Raw genomic sequence first — 22,470 nt, 5'->3', positions numbered from 1 at the left:
ACAACGGAACTGTCTTTAATATCAGACATTGTCTTTGAAAAGGAGTGAGTACTCAAATAAATATTTCCGTTTTAGTATTGACTAGAGAGGAAGCGTATGTCACTATAAGTGCTAAATGCATGTGACCATAGGAGTATACCAACCAAAACAGTCCACGAAATAGTAACAAATGAATAAAAAATTTAAATTTAGTTAGTTATACAGTCTTAATAATGTGATTTTCTTCAGATTTAGATACGCTATTATGATCAATAACTTACTGTTGGGTAAAAGGATAAGCAAACTTCAAATGAAGAAGCTGAAGACTTTTGCCGAAAGATCCTTGAATAATGCCTTGAGAAGATACGATAGATGCTAGTCATTCTGAACAAAACTCGGACCGAAAGAACAACTCATGAACTTTGAAATGCACGGCAGAAAGTGGATATAGATTGAGGACGCCAAAGAGGTAGTTCTAGAAACCTCTTGAACCTGGTATAGTAGCACAGTAGAACAAATGTAGGTCATTTCAAGGTCACGGTACGTAACACAATCTGGAAAGTAGGTGCCTCCTGCAACTAATAGTAGTGTGATGATTGATAATGATAATTATTACCATCACCATAACGGTTATTAATATAATTATATATGGTTGAAGGCTGTCGGGATCTCAGAGACGGCATAGCTATTTCCGCATCCTTTAAGCGTGCTGTAGGGTTTGAGCTGTAGGAGACAGTCCAGAATTTGTTGTTCGGTAAATAATAAAAAACGTCCCCAGATCAAACCATTACTGGTTTTGTAGCACATACGCTCCCACCTGTCTCTGTTGTAGAGTGAGTAATTGTTTTCCAACACTTTCGATGCGGCGGCACAAGGAAGTTGTGAGTGTTATTGACCGCATCGTGCGACACTCACTGGAAATTTGGCGAGGAAAGTGGGACGAATAACTGTGCAATGACGCGAACCACGTCGTTGTCAGCGAAAGCTGGTGAAAGCGCAAGCGTGCGGAAGGGGCCCGGACCATCCTGCGGAAGAGTCGCATATGGGATATGGGTCATTACCCACTGCCGATGAAAGCGACAGTCCAAATGAGTCAATGAAGGCCTCATAGCGGTCGCCCGACTCACGACACTATTCGGCCAAGTCGCAGTCTCCCCTCCTCGTGTGTCTGAAATTGGTATGATAGGCGTTCACGTACGCAGCAATTGGTTATGGAATGATATTACATATAGGATACACTAACAACAGCACTCATTTGATTAATAGTGTTTACCTTCAGAAAATCGAAGTTATATATGTTTGTGTGTACCCAAACAATTTTTAGCATAGTTATGACATCCTCAACCGGCTTTTATTTGTTTTCTCTGGAAATGCGATGGTAGAAATTCCGTGAGTTTGGTATTTGAGGCCACTAGTTTATCACTATTGTTAATATTATGATTATATACGTTGTATCTTACCTGAGTACAATTTGTGTATTCTGTGACGGTCTATGCATTTCATCCACAGATTTATGATAAATACGTCTTGTCATTTGTAAGAGAGGTTTACTTATACAATAGATCTGTCTTGAAAGTAACCCTATATTTTAACATGAGATTTATTCCACGAAGGCAGGAAACGTATCAACATTATTAAAAATGTTTGATAACTTATAGGCGGACGATATTGGAACCACAGACTGTGGCTCAGAGGTAGAATACTATACTAATTTTGTACATGAACCAGGCTCATATCCCAGTCAGGCACTCTGGCGGTGGTTTCTGGCGGATAACTTAAATTACTCCATGATAGTTCCGCAGTTCTTGTCAAGTAAAATTCTTCTTCCATATCTGATGACTTAAATGACATCATGGTGATAAAATCTAAATTATAAACACACACATACACACAATGGCCATAGATAATTCTTCCTCTTATTATCATTATTATTTTTATCTGTAATGGTAATTTATAGCTAGGGCAGTTTGTTTCGGGAGAGCCATATTTGACCAAGAGGTGGTGACATAGCACAGGAGTCGCTACATACAGCATTAAATCAGACTGCCTCTAATGACATCGTCGTCTAAGAAATTCAAGAACCTAATTTCCCTTTGTGTTTTACCAGACCAGGTTAAAACACCATCAACAGGATGATCGAACATGTCCGTGTGTGTGTATTCCCCGTGGTCCCAAACATTTGCTCGGCGCTCTCTGTACTCCGCGGAAGTGTGTCACGCTGACCGCATTGCGGTAACGGTGGGCCGGTATCCGGTGGCAAACTCTTACACATGATTAGGACGGTGCTCTGTCTAGCTGCTCCAGTAACGCCACTGCACAATGTCACATGTGACGGTCTTCGAATTGGATAGAAAAATGATGTACCTCATTTGTTTCTCAACTGTGCGTTTCAACCATAAATAATTGATATTTAGTTCACTAGTTAGCTTTTGATAAAACCTAAAGAGTGATGCAGTTTTATGGCGGTACGTTTCTGACAAGAGAAGGATAATGAATTTTTCGATTGTAGTAGTTCATACAAAAGTGCATGCCATTTATACAACACAGATCTATGGAACATATTCACAGTGCCATTGTTTCTCGGTCTTTGACCTGATTATAGTCTAGTTTTAAAACCATTTATACAGTTTCGTGATATAATTCTTCAGGCTTTCCCGGCGATCTAATGACATCCTACAACCCAAGATGTCAATTTCGTGATATTTGATTTCATGAGGTGCTATGAAAATCGATTTCCAATCATCAGAACAGCAGTTAAATACCTCAGTCATTTCTCGGAATCATCTGACATTGTAATACTTGAGTGATGAATAGTTTAATCATCATCATTAACCGGTTTACTCTCTACTGAGTGTCGTGACCTCTTTTCTTCATTCATTAATTAAGTATTTGAATCTTCGACTAGTCGTCTGCATCCACATCGATCTTCAGTTCTTCTTAATACACTCTAAGACAGAGAGAGAGAGAGATAGAGACAGAGACTCACCACAAAGGAATTACCTGAATGGGACGGAAATCGGTAGATCTGATGCACTTATACAGACAAACAAACGATTATAATTTCAGAACAATTGGATGATTTATTCTTGAGAAAGAGCTTCACAGACTGAGGAAGTCAATAACGAGTTGGTCCACCTCTGGCCCTTATGCAAGTAGTTATTCGGCTTGGCATTGATTGACAGAGTTGTTGGATGTCTTCCTGAGAGATATCGTGACAAATTCTGTCCAATTGAGGCGTCATATCGTCAAAATCCCGAACTAGTTGGAGGGCGCTGCCCATAATGCTCCAAACTTTCTCAACTGGGGAGAGATCCGGTGACCTTGCAGGCCGAGGTTGAAAAACACGAAGACAAGCAGTAGAAACTCGCGCCGTGTGAGGGCGGCCATTATCTTGCTGAAATGTAAGCGCACCGTGGATTGCCCTGATGGGCAACAAAACGGAGCAAAGAATATCGCCGACGTACCGCTGTGCTGTAACGGTCCCACGGAGGGCACCCAAAGGGGTCCTGATATGAAATGACATGGCATCCCGGAGCATCACTCCTGGTTGTCTGTGAGACAGTCAGGTTGGTATCCCACTGCTGTCTGGGGCGTCTTCAGACACGTCTTCGCAGGTCATGGGTCTCAGTTCGAAGCGACCCTTTCTTTAAGCCGCGTTCTGATGCTCCTTGTGGTCAATGAAGCATCAGTTGCACGTCGGATGGATTATAATGATGAATCCGGTGCTCTGAGTGCCTCTGTGACGATTGCTCGGTCCTCTCGTATTGTCGTCTCTCTAGATCGACCGTTTCCTTCTTGACGCTGTGTTCGGTCTTGGTTCACCCATTCCTGCGAACATCGTCGAATAATGACAACGTTCCTATTCAAATGTCAAGCGATTCGCTGATTACCCCAACTGGCTTCTTTGCGCCAACTACACGTCTTGTCTCAAATGCTGAGATCTGCGTATATTGCTCACGCGCCTGTCTTTGTGGCATAGTTACTGTCCAACTCAGTACAAGTAATGAAATTCGCAAAGACTTTAGGCCGTGGTATCGAAATGTCCCCTGTTTAGTGTCCTTGCCAGCTGTGCGGTGAAACTGCACTGCAGCGTCACACATTCATCCATCGCCTGCCAAAGTTTACAATTTTGCTTTTTCCATCAGCACCTGTATGACTAATTGTGGCTAAGTTTTTTTTTTCTTAGCTTGTATAATGTGAAGAGGTAGACCAGTAATCTTCTTTGCTTGATCCAGCCATTTACTTACTGCTTCTCCTCGTGGTCTTCTGCATTCGATTTTGCTTAGCACGATGGCCTTTTCTAAATTAGTCCTTTCTCTTCTCAAAATGTGCCCAAGTAACTGGAAGTATCTTTGACTGGTATGGGAAGATAAACTTCTGGTGATACTAAGTTCTTCTATATTGGAAGGATTGGTTCTTCTTTCTTCTCACGGTACGCGTAACATCTTCCACCAACACTACATCTCAGAGGCATCAATTCGGCTCTTGTCACTAACTTTCACGGTCCAGACCTCGTGGCGATACAAGAACGCAGGGAACACCAATGATTCCACCAAGAGCATCTTCGCTGTTTTGGACATTTCCCGACTCTGCCAGATCTAGTGAGTTTAACCGCTGCGGTTCAGCTAAGAAAGATACGTCGTTTTATTTCTTTATCAAACTTTCCTGTGTCATCGATCGGAGATCCTAGATATACACAATCCTTCTCTACCTCCAGATCCTTAAAGCAACCTGTAAGTTGCGTTTGATCTAAACCTTGGGGGTTAATAATAATTAATTTGGTCTTTCTGCTGAATAGTTTACTTATGTTTAATTTACACAGTGGTTAACATCCGCTCTGCAACGCATAGATACCTTGTTTAAGATATTCTGAGATTTAATAACTGGCTTACCAACGATCCTCAAATAAAATCAACCTCTTAAACATCTGAAACGTCATTTAGTACACGAAAAGTTTACTCATACACTTTATGGCTGATCCTTGACACAAGATTCAGATTGCTGGGAGCAAATATTAATGTGTGGCAGTCGATTTTACTAACTTAGGTCATGTTCACTCTCTAAAAGACTAGAGAAAGCTTGATTTCCTTATGTTCCAGTAGTCTTAGGAAAAAAACGATCCTTCGATCTGTCGGATGCTATATTCCAACTATTATTTTCTGTAAATTTCTCGCAATTGTCCCCTTTCAGCAGTTAGGTATGAATGTGTCTCTGAAGGATTACTGTAGTTCCAAAGCTTTTGCAAGGGCATCTTCTAAGAATTCTGAAATCCCGAAATTTCATTAAAAAGTATTTCTACCCTAAAATTGTCACATCATACACCACCATCAGTGTCAACTCGGTTGCGTAGCTAATTAGGATGTCAAACACAGTCTGAAGGGGCTTCGATGTCACCGTTCTCATATTTCGACACCCTACAGCGCCAGAACAATGCATTTGCTGCCATGGGTTCACTCTACAAAAAACGACCAGTTTGCCGTCACGCACAGCGTATTCAATGACGTCTTTTATTTAAAAACCATTCTGTATGTAAGAGCGAGACCGCTACGGTCGCAGGTTCGAATCCTGCCTCGGGCATGGATGTGTGTGATGTCCTTAGGTTAGTTAGGTTTAACTAGTTCTAAGTTCTAGGGGACTAATGACCTCAGAAGTTGAGTCCCATAGTGCTCAGAGCCATTTGAACCATTTTTTTGTATGTAAGAAAATGTAACGAGAACGCTAATAACCACACTGACTTGTGCCTGTTATGCTATCAACATTAACAGTCGCTGTGACCTCAGAGTTGTCATGTTGAATACTTGATTACTTTTCCACAGCATGAAGCTTCATACTGTTGCTTTTACAGAAGTCTACCAATGCCCCACTCAGACATGGAGTTGGTGCGCCATTTCCTTAAAGGTGTTAATTTTTCAAATTTTGTATGAAAAACTTGAAAAACGAGCGCTGATGTACGTAAAGCTGTAGTGAGGTGACGTAAGGAGGAGAGGCACGTGCAGCAGACAGCAGACAGCAGGCCGCGGCTCCAAGCGCTGACCTTCGGCCGCTCTGACCACAAGACAGCCTGGCTGCTATGTGCCGCATGCTCGGCCTTCGGATACCATCTCTACAGCCGCCAGCCGTGGGAAATTACCACAATCGTGCTTTATACTACTGCCGGGCCGTGCAGCGATTCGGACGAAGGCCAATTTGCGAAGCTGGGAATCTTTCTGAAATGAGCACTTGTTGCGGAGGTATGCGAAAAACACGGTATGTGCCCTCGTAAGATACTACGAGGTCTCTTCTACTCACAGCATGGTAAACAATGTAGACAGTCACTTCATATTTGCCGGCCGAAGTGGCCGTGCGGTTCTAGGCGCTGCAGTCTGGAACCACGAGACCGTTACGGTCGCAGGTTCGAATCCTGCCTCGGGCATGGATGTGTGTGATGTCCTTAGGTTAGTTAGGTTTAACTAGTTCTAAGTTCTAGGGGACTAATGACCTCAGAAGTTGAGTCCCATAGTGCTCAGAGCCATTTGAACCATTTGAACTTCATATTTTTTGATGCACAAGATATCTGCAACACTGAGACTGCTCTGGGTTGCCTGTTTCACGTAAAACTAATGCGACCACTGACTAGTGAAAAGAACGGTGAATTCTGTCCTGTATCCTGTCCAGGTATACAGGATGATTAAAAAAACCTTTATACACTGACGGGGCACACTGGGCATACAACAAGGATCAGTAGTCACATGGGAACTGGGGGTTGCAAACGCTACGAGAGGACGCTACGGTCACGTGTGGGCTGGCATCGTCGGAGACTGTTTAATTGGGCAGTACATTTTCCCGGACCGACTTGAAGGTCGCACGTATCTCGTATTTCTGCGAGATGTTCTACCCGACATGCTGAATGATGTTCCCATGCCTATTCGTCGCCGCATTCGATTTCAGCACGACGTAGCCCCCGTGCATTTCAGCAGAGAAATTAAGGCACATCTGCAGGCAACCTTTCCCCGTCGCTGGATTGGTCGTCGTGGGCCAGTCGCATGGCCACCACGACCACCCGATCTGTCCCAAATCGATTTTTTCCTGTGGGGCTATTTGAAGGGCCTTGTGTATGACACACCTGTTACATTGCCGGAGGACCTAGTGGGCAGGATTTTCGCGGCAGCAGGATGTCTTCGAGATACACCAGGTATCTTTGAGAGGGTGCGTCGGTCAATGCAGCGTCGATGTCAGGTGTGTCTCGACGCATCTGGAAAAAACTTTGAGCATATTCTATAGCGGGGGTCCATTTGTAGCAGGTGAATAAATAACTGCAACGCCATTTAGTAACCCCAGATGACCTTTGCGACCCCCGGTTCCTATGTAATTACTAATCCTTTTTTGAATCAATGTGTATACATTACCTGATCAAAAGTAACCGGGCTCCTATTAATGGATGTTAATACGAGGTGTATTCAAGTTCTAAGGCCTCCAATTTTTTTTCTCCGGACTGGAAAGAGATAGAAACATGCGCATTGTTTTAAAATGAGGTCGCAGTCATTGTCAATACGTCTCAGAGATGGCAGCACCGTACGGCAGATGGAATTTTACCGCCAGCGGCGAGAATGATAACTGTTTTAAATACTTAAAATGGCGACGTTTTCCTTACTTGAACAGTGTGCAATCATTCGTTTTCTGAATTTGCGTGGTGTGAAACCAATTGAAATTCATCGACAGTTGAAGGAGACATGTGGTGATGGAGTTATGGATGTGTCGAAAGTGCGTTCGTGGGTGCGACAGTTTAATGAAGGCAGAACATCATGTGACAACAAACCGAAACAACCTCGGGCTCGCACAAGCCGGTCTGACGGCATGATCGAGAAAGTGGAGAGAATTGTTTTGGGGGATCGCCGAATGACTGTTGAACAGATCGCCTCCAGAGTTGGCATTTCTGTGGGTTCTGTGCACACAATCCTGCATGACGACCTGAAAATGCGAAAAGTGCCATCCAGGTGGGTGCCACGAATGCTGACGGACGACCACATGGCTGCCCGTGTGGCATGTTGCCAAGCAATGTTGACGCGCCACGACAGCATGAATGGGACTTTCTTTTCGTCGGTTGTGACAATGGATGAGACGTGGATGCCATTTTTCAATTCAGAAACAAAGCGCCAGTCAGCTCAATGGAAGCACACAGATTCACCGCCACCAAAAAAATTTCGGGTAACCGCCAGTGCTGAAAAAATGATGGTGTCCATGTTCTGGGACAGCGAGGGCGTAATCCTTACCCATTGCGTTCCAAAGGGCACTATGGTAACAGGTGCATCTTACGAAAATGTTTTGAAGAACAAATTCCTTCCTGCACTGCAACAAAAACGTCCGGGAAGGGCTGCGCGTGTGCTGTTTCACCAAGACAACGCACCCGCACATCGAGCTAACGTTACGCAATAGTTTCTTCGTGATAACAACTTTGAAGTGATTCCTCATGCTCCCTACTCACCTGACCTGGCTCCTAGTGACTTTTGGCTTTTTCCAACAATGAGAGGCACTCTCCGTGGCCGCACATTCACCAGCCGTGCTGCTATTGCCTCAGCGATTTTCCATTGGTCAAAACAGACTCCTAAAGAAGCCTTCGCCGCTGCCATGGAATCATGGCGTCAGCGTTGTGAAAAATGTGTACGTCTGCAGGGCGATTACGTCGAGAAGTAACGCCAGTTTCATCGATTTCGGGTGAGTAGTTAATTAGACAAAAAATCGGAGGCCTTAGAACTTGAATGCACCTCGTATCAGGTGCGTCCACCCTTCTCCTTTATGACGGCTTGAACTTGGAGGGATGGCAGACTATTCTCCCTCAAGGGCTGAAACCAGAGAATTTAGCGACTTTGGATGCTGGGATCTGGAGCGAAGTCTACGTTCTAACTCATACCAAAGGTGTTCTACTGTATTCAGGTCGGGACTGTGGGCAGGCCAGTCTGTTTCTGGAATGGTGTTGCCTCACAGATAATGCTTGACGGTAGGATGCATTGTCATGCTGATACAAACAAGAACTGTTCCTCTACTGTAAGCGGCACACAATGCTGTAAAATGTGTTGATATTCTTCCGTATTTAGCGTTTTCTTGATCGCAATGATGGGACCAAGCCCTAACAACGAAAAACACCATAGTACCCTAGTACCATCTCTCTCTACTTCACTGTTGGCATTATAAATGACGGCAGGTAACGTCCTTCAGATATTTCTACCACTGTGTTACCACGGAGCATAAATGCAGATTCATCACTCCAGATCACTCGTTTCGAGCCATACACTGTCAGGTGGCGTCGCTCTCTAGACCACCTCAAGCGTCGATTAGCACTGACTGAAGTGGTTCAAATGGCTCTGAGCACTATGGGACTTAACATCTGAGGTCATCAGTCCCCTAGAACTTAGAACTACTTAAACCTAACTAACCTAAGGACATCACACACATCCATGCCCGAGGCAGGATTCGAACCTGCGACCGTAGCAGTCGCGCGGCTCCGGACTGAAGCGCCTAGAACCGCTCAGCCACCTCGGCCGGCCTGACTGAAGAATGTGTTGTTTATGAAGAGCTACTCGACCATTGTACGCCATTCCTTTAAACTCCCTACTCACGGGCATTGCGCTATCTGAACTGTTGGTAGCACTGTGGAACCCACGAGTGATTCCTTCCGCTGATATCATGCGATTTTTTTACAACCACAGTGATTGTGACTTCGTTAAGCTGTGGTTGTTCTTTCGCTTTTACTCTTCTTAGTCATCTCACCAACAATCGACATTAGCAGTTTTAGAAGGGTTGAGATGACCCTGATGGAGTTTCTGCTTAGGTCATAAATAGTTCACGATCGAGGTCACTGAGCTCTCCTGATCTGCCCATTCTGCTGTTACTGCTTCTTTAACTGCAATACTATACTCCCCGTGCAGTCTTATACTGGCGGGTGCGGCTCCCGCGAGTCATCTAGGGGGCATTCTCGCATTATGTTGGGGTTTCCGAATACTTTTGACCGAATAGCGTAGTTCGTGGGAGAGCTGATTTTCATATTATACCCAGCTCCTCTACAGTGGTCGCAAAAACACGCCTGTACAGTGGCGATAGACTCTGAGATAGGCAGTTCCAATCCTGATGGTGGAAGAAATGTTCATCGCCAGTATTTGGCCGGCAAGGAGAGGAGAAGTGTTGGTGTAAAGTCCCTGCTCACCAGACGTTCCATTAATGTCCCGGATTAAATTCTAAATCTCTCCGCAGTATCTCACGGAGCGAGGGCATATGACAATCTTGATAACTGATTCGTCCGTCGAATGGGGGCTTTAAGCTCGGCGACTCCCTTGTTACTGATCGATAGATGCTGTAAAATGTGTAAAAATCCTTCCGCAGTTAGCGTTTTCTTAGTTGCAATGAGGGGAGCACGCCCTAACCACGAAAAACACCACAATACCTAATACCATGTCTCTTTACGTCACTGTTGGTATTATACATGACGGCAGGTAACGTCCTCTAGGTATTCTCCTACTGGACTCGCGTTCGGGAGGACGACGGTTCAATCCCGTCTCCGGCCATCCTGATTTAGGTTTTCCGTGATTTCCCTAAATCGCTTCAGACAAATGCCGGGATGGTTCCTTTGAAAGGGCACGGCCGATTTCCTTCCCCATCCTCCCCTTACCCGAGCTTGCGCTCCGTCTCTAATGACCTCGTTGTCGATGGGACGTTAAACACTAATCTCCTCCTCCTCCTCCTAGGTATTCTCCAAACCCAGGTTCTTCCATTGGATTGCCACGGAATATAATGTGACTCATCACTCCAGATCACTCGAAAAAAAAAATGGCTCTGAGCATTATGTGACTTAACATCTGAGGTCATCAGTCCCCTAGACTTAGAACTACTTAAACCTAACTACCCTAAGGACATCACACACATCCATGCCCGAGGCAAGATTCGAACCTGCGACCGTAGCAGTCGTGCGGATCCGGACTGAAGCGCCTAGAACCGCTCGGCCACCGCGACCGGCCCAGATCACTCGTTTCGAGTCATCCAGTGTTCAGCCGCATCGCTCTTTGGACCACCTCAAGCTTCGCTTAGCACTGACTAAAGGAAAGTGTTGCTTATGAAGAGCTGTTCGATCATTGTACTCCATTCTTTTTAACTCCCTACTACAAGGCTTGCCGGCAGCCGGTTTCAGCCTCGTCCCCTGCTCTCATCATCATGCAACACAAACGTGACACCTCACAATACACCAGGCACCAACATTTTGCAAATACACTTAAAGCACTGCCCTCATATACCACGAGGAGAGCAGCCGTTGTGCGCGTGGGAAGAAGACCCTTCTGATTAGGTGGCTGAACCTAGCGCTCGGGGTGTCCCTGCCAACAATGCTATACGACTATGCTTCTTTTTCTTATTTTTAGAAATTCACATCCCTTTCACAATAACTTTTATTCAGTTCCGAAGTTATAATGCGTAGGCAAAGCATCCGAAGGGGACTGCTTCATATCCTCTTCTCCTTCTTCCTCACCCTTTCCCGTTTGTCTATGGGGTTGGCATTTCCATATGGGTTATGGCAATATTATTGACAGTTGGTGAATGGATGTCCTGCCTGACGCCACCATTCCCGCCGGGACGGTATCTGTGTACCCCGTCTGTATGGGTACATATTAAATCTCATATTCAAATGTGAGAACTTTTTATAATTGTCTGCATCACGTGACTCGGAGGTGGAACCAGAGTACGAGCTCTGTATTTTCCTAGTAGGCTGTGGAAAGGACTGGTTCATATCCTGATAGTGAAATAAATTTTCAATGCCAGAATTAAATCACGCGTAGCTGAAGAGTAGCTACTGTAAAGTTTATGAGCACTAGATTGGGAGACAGTGTTATGAGGTAAATTTAAAAAAATTTCGCAAGGTCAGATTGACACGGAAATCCATTGTGGTTTCCGAAATGAGTAGTCTAAAGTGCCAGTAGCGTATTTCAACCGCTTACTTTCCTTTACTCCATGCACATCCAAAACAATAAAAACCACAGCCATTAACAAGCACTCATCGCAACATCCACACGTCACATCTTCACACATCTGGGTATCGCATGCCATGTGTGCAATGTTTCGCTTTGTGTAGGACAGCAGTAGTTCCCTCCTAGAAATAGCTTATTTCTACAGTTTTGGAATAGAATACGACAGTAAAGAATTGCACATTAATACTAAGAATCTTGCTGTAGTGCCAATTTTGAAATACGGTAACCTGAAGATTTGAAAAAAAAAAAGAGATACAGTGCGTCGTATCATACTGGGTTTATTCTGTGCTATTCGTTTTAGCTATGGGATGTAGTGTCTGATGTCAGTGAGTAAGGCAGGCACCTGAATCTCTCATTTCTCTGCTGTGTTACTCCTAATGTCACCCGCCTGCACATTGCGACCGAGCGATACGGCGCAGTGGTAAGACACTGGGTTCACATGCGAGAGGACGATGATTAAAATCCACGTCTGGCCATCCGTATTTACGTATTTCGTGCTTTCCATTAACTATTTGAGGCCAGCGTCGGGATAGCCACTTTGAAAAGAACACGTACTGCTGGAGTTCCAGATGGTGCTTCTAACTTACCGAATTTTTATCCCCGCTTGCAACCGGTGAGGCGCAGCTTAACGCGACCAGCCCAGACATCCGCATCCATTTCATAAATAATATCCTGTACGAACATCCACGTTATATTTTGTCTCTAGGATACACGAGTATGAACCACAGTACTCAATAGTGTAATAGGAGAACATCTGCTGCAAAGTAAGTGTAATGGGGGAATTGCATGTTGTAGTTAACCACACTCGGTCTGGAAACATGAGACTACTTGCCTATCATGGAAGCTTGTTTCGAGCAAACATCGAAAGGGAGGGACATATGATGTAAGCAGCAGGTTCTGTTCAAAAATTAGTGTAATATGAGAAGTTCCTACGGAAATATGAGGCTTCTAATTCAGCTTCACCGTTTCTCTGCTGGGTCTGAAGCTTGCGTAATGTCACAATATAACACCTGCTCTATACTTTTGACAACTGTCAAAAAATGACACGAAATTTCACTCTTATTCTTCTATAGAAAGAAAGAAACACGTGACCTATGTTAACAACATAATACACAAAATAACTTAAGCTCCAAGGTGATTTATGGACGTGACTCCATCTACAAGTAAGTATAATATAAAATCTCACAGTACTATTACATAGACGTAGAATAAAATTATGTATAAATATAATTGCAGCAGGAACAGTTGACAACGGCACATATGCCTAAACTAGCTTGTGAACTTATGCAACCAAAAAGAAATAAACAATTTTCAGCTAATTTTGTCAAATATATAAAGGAAATGTCATCGAAAGACACACAGGTTGTGTAAACATTTTGAGAATAATTTTATTGTTTGTATTAAACAATATATGTACTTTTAATCAGCATTTATTTCTTGTCAATGCACTGCTGTCCAAGACAGATCCTAGTTTTGAAGTATGGAGATGAGCTGTTGTTACGTTAAAACAATGTTACGTCTGCAGCTGTGGGAGACGTCCTCGAGGGCAGCACGAGACATTAGGAAACAATATGACGCTACCAAGGATACGTCCTAACAATGCAGAAGTACCAGTGACTGATCGTTCCATGCAAAAAAAGACGCAGGATTTTTATCACATCGATTTCAATAGTCGTGTGACAGAGGATGAAGAAACGTACCAGAACTTGCTCTCTATCTCTCTAGCCAATTACGTACTTAAAGACATAGGATGACAGACGCGAAAGGTTATAACTGCGCGGGTACAACTGCTAGCCGTATTAAGGAACGCAGATACAGGACTCGCTGGCATTGTTCTACATCAGGGTGGGTACTTCATTGATACTTCCGCTTTCTTAAGTTTCTATATGTATCAGTTTCAATTTTCCTTTAGCAAGAAAACCTGTTGTACATTTCAATCACGCCTGTAACAGATTTTGTTAAACAATAACGCGGATTATGCTAGTGTATTCCTTATTTTCTCAATAAACACTGTGTGAAATTAAGCTGCATCGTGTACTACAATTTAATATCGTTTGCAGTAAAACTAAATACGCAAAGAAGGTGAAAGTTTCTATTCTACACCGCTTCCGCGGATAAACCTTCATGAATGGCGGCGAGTTTCGATTATGGAGGTTGATCATAATGAGAGGCGTGAAGCGAACAGGTTATGGGTTATATATTTAATTAAAGCGTATTTATATGCATCCGTATTACCGAAACTTTATTAGCAGTAGTTTTCTCCTGTTCACATCCATACCCAGTTCCAGCCTTAAACAGAATAGGAAACCGCTACATATTTGCACTGTCATACAGATCACGCAGGGCGTAGCGTCTTCTCGTGCTATGAATATTCATTTGCTCCATTGTTTTGCTGCTTATTCCGAATGGCTATCTACCAGTCCGTCACCAGTTTATTTCACATCTCCATGGGAAACGTTAGGTACGTCGTGGCTTCATAAACAACTGAATTGCCATTTTTATGTGCATTTGACTTCCAGATGGGATGCAGAATACTCTCTCTCTTTTCTCTTCTCTGTCCAAATCCAAACGAGATGAGAATGGACCCGTGGAAGTCATGACTTTAAATGCTTTAGATGGAATTTCCACACCCAGTGTTAATCGTACAGACAAAAGAGTACTTATAAATCATGCTCATAGTTGAAGAATTGGGCCTAATTTTATTTAATGCTGAGGCAATATTGTCCTAGTCGAAAGTATGTGTATAGTTTACCTAGGGTATGTAAGTTTACCGGTATTTAGGTGCGTTTAGAATGAAGTCTATCACTTACACGTCACTTATTGAAATGTGCCTGACACCGATGCGACTATGCTACGCTGCACCACCTTCGTGCGTATTTCCTACTCCTTTGAAGCCGCCGTGAGTTCTGACGCAATAAAACATCTTCCTGAAAGTAATTGCCAATCATAACTCAGTTTTTCGTGTTTACTAAACACGCCTTAGCACTGCTTATAAGTTTTCAAGAGTGGGTAAAGAGTGGGACGACTTGACACCGTGCATCTTCGAACTACTGGATAATATTATTTCATGACGGCCGCGTCATACTCTAGCGTACAGAACATCGTCGTCGTCGTTTTATGTACAGGTATAAATGTAATGAAATTTTAAGACTACATTTTGAACGTATTTGTTTCAGCCGATGTACTGCTAACTGGAGGTCATCTTCAGTTTCTTGCATTGCTACTCTATCATCTGCGATTAATGTGTTCATCTAATTTGGTCCTGGATAATTATCTGATTTCCAATTTTTTAGGACATTGTCAGTATCAATGTTAAAAAGAGTGGTTGAAATGGACATTTGTATTACTCCTTGATTGTTATTTTATCTCTTTTGCCTTTTCTCTCCTGTATTTAATACCATTTTGTTCCACGAAATAAGCTTTGGTGGGTACCCACTGTCATCACTATTGCCCACAACTTATATCGGAAAACGCAATAGAAGACTTTTTCAAGATTCAAAACTCTACGTTTTTATGTGAGTAGTTTTATTGTAATGATATTGTCACGTCGCGAATGTCCTTTTCTAAATCCACTTTGATCATCTTGGAGAAGTGCCTCAGATAGAACTGTTTTTCTGTTGCTCAAGAGTTTTAGGTAGACATGGCATATGAAGAGTACAAGCACAATTTATTACTACTCCACACGACAGCTTCCACTCTCTTCTGCACCTGACGGGAAAGATGTTATGTAACGTGTCCGCTTAGTATGTGGTCGATCGAGAGGACTTTGGAGAATGAGTTACAACCCAGCCTTATTTGAATGGACAGTTGTGACCTTGTGAACTAATCATTCTAAAATGAGGTTTCACTATGCAGCGGAGTGTGCGCTGACATGAACCTTCCTGGAAGATTAAAACTGAGCCGGACCGAGACTCGAACTCGGCATTTTGGTATTTGTGGAAGGACAGATGTTTTAAGGAAAGAGAGGCTTGTGTGTCATGCGACACTGTAGGTTCCGATCCAAGTTTTGATACTGGCGGGGGAGCTCATGGGAGTTACAGTCTTTCCCCTAACTTTCTGTCACCACCATCTTTAACGTGCCATAGATGCTTAATATTATTACAGTGACAATAATAACCATAAACTATTTCAGTATAATAATAACAATTTATTTACATCAATGAGTTCTTCGCTATGGCATAACTTCGAAGAAATTCAATTACAGAAAACTATAGCATCTATAAAAACATTCGTCCGAAAATTTGAGAAGTACATGTGTCACACAGTTTGATTTAATAACTACTAGCGACGAACTCCGGCTCTGCACAGGTAGCACTCAGTACCTATGACCGGACGACTTGTCTGGCGTAGCGGTAGTAAATTACGTACACAAACCTTCCTCGTGAACAAGTCCGCCTATTAGCGAAAACAGTATTAAAATCCTTACAGTAGTTCCTGCCTTCACATACAGACAGCGAAACGCGGTGTAGTAGTTTAATTTACAATAAGTGTAGATAACGGCTGTAGACGCTCACAATTTTAGCAGTATCAAAATTTACATAATGTAAAATCAAAGTGTGCATTCAGCATGATCGATATTTGACATAGCATTGTACAGGTTTGTAGAATATGACTACTCGAGAGTGTAAATCAAAAGAATACTTTTTCTTTCAGACCTTTCTGCCTATGTTCCACAAGTGAGTCCTTCAGTATATTTTTGTTACTGAGGCGATGGTATTTTCCCTTTCTGTCTCGGGTTACTCATCTACCTGTGGTTTATCCGTCCTGCCTGTGGACTCTCGAGCTGCGTCGTATTTGTTGTCGACAGCAGGTACGATTGCCTGTGCCTGGCTGGAAGGTTCTCCATAGGCGGTAAGGATGCTAGCACATCCACGTGGACAAAAAAATTGAAAAGTAACTTGTAGTTTCCTAGAATTTCCTACTATTTCTGAGAGTCATAGCTTTTATGCGACTTTATTCTCCCAAAAGTTAGCTGATGAATTTGGAAATTTATTTACTATTTGGTTAAAAGTATCCGGACACCCATTTGTAAGGGGAAATTGACCACTATATGTCATGTGAACCGTACTTGCCAATATAAAAGGCGGTACGAAATATTGTGTTGTCAGTAGAGAAACACTAATAGCAGGATGGGTGGGTCAGGAGTGCTCAGTTACTTCGAAAGTGGGCTAGTCATTCATCATTAACATCCCAACCCTTCTAAAGCTGGTTAGCTCGACTGTTGGTGATATGGCAGTGGGAAACAACCTCTGCTTAACCAGGACCAGGGAGATCGCATTTACTGATGGACTGGGGCCGTCGACCATTGCGGAGGGTGGTTGTACAAAATCGCATAAAATCAGCAGAAAGAATCACTCGTGAGCTCCAAAGCGCTACGAGCAGTCCAGCTAGCACAATGACTGTGCGTAGGGAATTAAAAAGAATGGGGTAACACGGTCGAGCCACTCCTCGTAAGCCACACTTTTATGTAGTAGTCAGTGCTTAGCGGCTCTTGAAGAGATGAAATGAACGATGCCACTGGATATGGGACGGCTAGAAACGAATGATTTGGAGTGATGAATCATCCTATATGTTACGGCAATCCGACGGAAGTTTTTTTGTTTGGCGAATGTCTGGAGAACGTTACCTGCCATCACGTGTAGTGCCAACAGTGAATTAAGGACGAGTTAGTGTTACAAATGGTTCAAATGGCTCTGAGCACTATGGGACTCAACTGCTGTGGTTATCAGTCCCCTAGAACTTAGAACTACTTAAACCTAACTAACCTAAGAACATCACACACATCCATGCCCGAGGCAGGATTCGAACCTGCGACCGTAGCAGTCGCACGGTTCCGGACTGCGCGCCTAGAACCGCGAGACCACCGCGGCCGGCTTAGTGTTACAATATGGGTGTGTTTCTCGTGGTTAGGTTGTGGTCCAGAATGCTATCTCCAGAAGGATATGAACACATTTTACAGCATCCTACACTGCACACGATAGAGGAACAGCTCGATGATGATGGTTGTTTATATCAGCGTGACAATGCGCCCTGTCATAAAGTAGCATCTGTGACACTAACAATTCTGAAATGGATTGGCCTACCCAGAGGCCCGATCTTAAGTGAATGCGTCAGAACGTCGAAGTCCAATGTCGAACATCATTACCATCTGTGGTTTCGCTTCATGTGGAAGAATGGGCTTCCGTTCCTCAACAGACATTTAGACTACTGTTCACAGTGCCCCTAGCAGAGTTCACGTCGTCAAAAAGGCAAATGGTGGACACACCTCTTACTAGTTTCCAATAATAGGGGTCCGGATAGCCTTGACCAGATAGTGTACATGTAAAAACACGAACACTTTTCGCTAAAGCATTTTGGGGGAGGAAGGGATTCGTGGCCCCCATGACGCTCCCACCTCCGCTCGGATCTGCGCCTGTGCAACATGAAGGTTATGTAACAGAGAGTTTGCTTTGTTGCAGGCCGGCAGCCGGCCAGATGGCGGCTCTCCTGGCTCTGGTGGTGCTGCTGCACTCGGCCGCGCCTGCGCCCTCCCCCTCGTCCGTCTGGAAGCCGCACATCAGCACCGCAGGTAAGCACACTCTCTTCTAACTCTTTTGTTCAATTGGACAGCTGTACGATCCGAGGAGTTAATATGTTATTGCCAAGCACCGTATCCTTCTATATGTTCTTCCACTTGCAGCTGTTTTCTCTCGGTGGCTATGGTGGTCTCACATGTAGAGCGCTAGAGTCCAGCCATGGATGTCCTGGATTCAGTCCCAGGCGAGTTCAGGGATTTTTCCTCGTGATTTTGTGGGAACTGTTATAACTTATTCAAGAACGGATCTTTCATTGTGCAGCAAAATTTTCAGAATGGCTTGACTGTTAAGATCAGGCTCTATAGCAAGAAGTTGACCTCTTTGTAAAAAAGACAGTAGTTGCTTATGAGAGTGATAAAGATACATTTATATAGCATTACATTTAGAAGTCTGTCTATGCGGATTCTGGCCCACTTTCCTTACATATCAAAATTTTTTATTTGTTTACGTCATGAGATCCAAGGAAATGACAGTTTGGTACATGAAGTAAACATTGTACTTTTTTACATTGCTCACATGTTTTGTAAACATTTGAGACCTCGAAAGAACAGTGTGACACTTGACAAGCATCAAAGAAGTGGGAAGTAATTCATTTAAGGCTCTGTTATGTCCTAAGCAATTGTCGTATCTTGACATAACTTTGGACACTTACAGGTGCAACTGTCTGTTGGTCACAGCAAGCGACAGTTGCATAACTCAGTAGTTGAATTTATTTTCTATTTTGAAGTTTTGCGGAATAATATCTGAAATAATATTCATCTTCAGCAACTGTGTGTTATTAATTTGTTAATTACATTGCATAAGGAAATGCTGTTTTTTTAACTATTTATAGAGAGTGTGTTTTATACTTGTTTGCATATTCCATAGGAAGTTTACCTGTCTGTATAGCAAGTTATGCATTTAGTTAGATGTGTTTATGCATGAAAACAGCATTGTTGCACAATCATATTTGAGACACCAATTTTGACAGATGTGTGTGTGTGTGTGTGTGTGTGTGTGTGTGTGTGTGTGTGTGTATGATAAACGTATGTGTGTGTGTGTGTGTGTGTGTTTTGCGGAATAGTATTTAAAGTAAAACTCATCTTCAACAACTGTATATTACTGATTCATTAATTAAATTGTGTAAGCAAACGACAGTTTTTATCTATTTATGCAGAGTATGCTTTATACTCGTTCTCATATTGATTTTTCAATGAAATTTATGGATATAACTGGTTAGACAGTACATAAACAGGAATGAAAACGTAGTTGAAAATATTTTTCAGCGTAGTGGCATTCTGTGCAATTCAGATCGAGGTTACATATTTTTTAGGTGTGTTCTTTTAATGATGTATTTTAGATGTAGAAATGCTGCAAGTGTAGGAAGTTTGAGCACTGCCAAGATGGGCTACATTGTAATTGGATGTTTTATTTTAATGGTGGCTAAGATGCTAACTTCTGATTGGAGGGGTTGCAAAACACGAGTTGGCTTGTTTCAAAATTTTAATTTTTTTAACTTCCTGCTAGTACAACAGGGTTAGTTTTGTCAGCTTGGATTTTGATTGGCTTTTTCATTTTAATACTAGGTTGTTTTAAATTTCCCACTAGCACTGGGTTAGTTCTGCCATCTTGGATTGTGATTGACTGTTTCATTTTAATACTAGGCTATGTTTGACTGCAGATGGGTGGAGTGGGGCGAGAAGGGATGTGGCTTCTCACATGGTGGATAATGTGGGGACATGGCTGCTGGCACCTTGGATTTTGTGATATCATGTGTAGGTGAATAACCTGGCTCATGTGATGTAGACAAATTAAAGCTTTTTGACTTGTGAATGAAGTGGGCCAGAATGCCCGTAGATATACTACTAAGTTTTGCAAGATTTAATTGAAATTACGAGTAGGGGCGCCATGATATCACTGCATACACACATAGTAAATGCTTTGCAAGACATCCTCTTTGGTCAGAATTATTAGCACAGCATGTACAATGCGATCAGTGACGCCCATTTGGGATTTTACGCACATGTTGTAAGGAATATGAAAAATGTAGAGTATTTAAATCAGATGACCTCTCATGCCAGGAAATGAACACACTACATACCACTTACATCAGTCCCGGTCTTATGATGACATGTACCAGAGAACCATTAACATCCATATGTTCATTTGGGCAGCAAGAGAAACTTCTTTGAGCAAATCTATAAAAAAAAAAAAAAAAAAAAAAAAAAACTGAAGTAATTCTGAGCAATCAGTTTCTGTCGAAAATGATATAGTACTTCCTATGGTCCCCTATATTAGTGGTCTAACATTCCCCATTCAGTTTTTCTCGTCTCACACAGTTGCATATTTCCATAGTGTCAGAAGCACGAAGAGGATAAGTTGGACACACATTGAAATTAATCGTTATATAGTTTACAGAATTTAACTCGTGGCTGTCAATCCTGTGGTATGCTTTTATCTTGTAACAGCCATTATAGTCCTATATTTCGGCACGTTCCATACTGTTACGTGTGAGATTCGTCCTGGCAGCCGAAGCAACGCAGGTCTCCCAAGATTCTCAGCGAGTCTCTTCTAGACGGTTTACATGATCACAGCTCCTATCGTATTATATGCGGCCCTATAGCGCAAATCGCAGGGGTGACATATCAGACGTGACTTGCAGCGTTCCGGATAAAAGTTTTCCGTTATGTGATACTTCAGTTTCTCTAGGGGTATTAGCTGATCGAACAGTCCATAAATGTGCTCCCGGTTTGTGCCTGCTGGACACTATGAACCAGCAGTAAACCGGTGGCCTCTTCGATCATTTTCGATAATGCACAAATCGGGTGTCGCCAGTCACGTCTATTAAATCCTTGTTTAACTGTCTGGATGTTTCCCGACGTGTCAGACCTCGAGCGTACTACCTCTAATTATTTGTCTCTGTGTTCACTATTACGCAAAGTTCAGAACACGCAACTATTGCTCTTGGTATATTGCCACAAGATTGCATGAATATTTTGTGCCTTCTCTATTAAGTATGTCTACCCCTAGTAGCTGAGCGGTCAGCGAGACGGAATGTCATACCAAACGGCTCGGGTTCGATTCCCGACTGGGTTGGAGATTTTCTCCGCTCAGGGACTGGGTGTTGTGTTGTCCTTATGATCATCATTTCATCCCCATCGACACGCAAGTCGCCGAAGTGCCGTCACCTCGAAAGACTTGCACCAGGCGATAGGTCTACCCGACGGAAGGCCCGCGCCACACGGCTATATATATATATATATATATATATATATCTATTAAGTATAGTCAAAGGTTAAGATATCTATAGAGACGTGGTTATCAGAGGAGTATTATTGACAAACAAAAATAAAAAACCACCAAACTTGCTTCAGACTGATGACACGATGCATTCTTAAAATCATAGTACTGTAAGTCATTTCCTGCACAGTGTCAACGTCAGACAACAGGCCTACATCTGCATTAATATCTGTGCTTGGATACAGCTATCTGACTCATGCCCTGAGCTTCTTGCTGTACGCTCTCTCGTCCTACTTCTAACCCGTATGCTACTCTGCTTCCGAACCACAAAGTTAGTCTGCAATTAAACTTGTCGAGCAGCCACAAGTCACTTGCAGCTTTTTCTTTATTTTCGCGTGTTTCACTCGACCAAATTGAGCATCTTCAGAACTGTGAGCGTGTTACACCACCGATAACAGCCATTTCCCAGTCTTACGATGACATGTACCAGCGAACCATTAACATGCATCCATATGCATGCATTCACAGATTCAACTTATTATCATGATGAAAGTTCAATCTGTGTATTTATCTTATTGTATGATAGTGTAACAATTTGTATTTCTACAGTTCTGAAGTAAAGCATGTAAAAAAAAAATTACATGCGAGTTGTGGCTGCTGTACAATTTCAAACTGTCGCTGTTCCCCTGCAGGCAAATGCCAACGCTCGCGTT

The 22,470-nt window shown here is 42.9% G+C and overlaps 1 protein-coding gene across 3 annotated transcripts in view; it reads left to right on the top strand.

The window, feature by feature from the left end:
* LOC126471583 (serine proteinase stubble) overlaps window positions 1–22,470 on the top strand; it is a 231,583-nt gene that overhangs the window by 52,972 nt on the left and 156,141 nt on the right. For all 3 annotated transcript variants that reach the window (XM_050099816.1, XM_050099815.1, XM_050099813.1), the window contains exon 2: window positions 18,422–18,531. In XM_050099816.1, the coding sequence (XP_049955773.1) occupies window positions 18,422–18,531 (110 nt within the window). The remainder of the gene's footprint in view (window positions 1–18,421; window positions 18,532–22,470) is intronic.

Source organism: Schistocerca serialis, chromosome 3, assembly GCF_023864345.2.
Source record: "Schistocerca serialis cubense isolate TAMUIC-IGC-003099 chromosome 3, iqSchSeri2.2, whole genome shotgun sequence".
Classification (NCBI taxonomy): domain Eukaryota; kingdom Metazoa; phylum Arthropoda; class Insecta; order Orthoptera; family Acrididae; genus Schistocerca; species Schistocerca serialis.
Note: the sequence above shows the minus strand (reverse complement) of the source record. Positions and strands in the feature narration are given on the sequence as shown.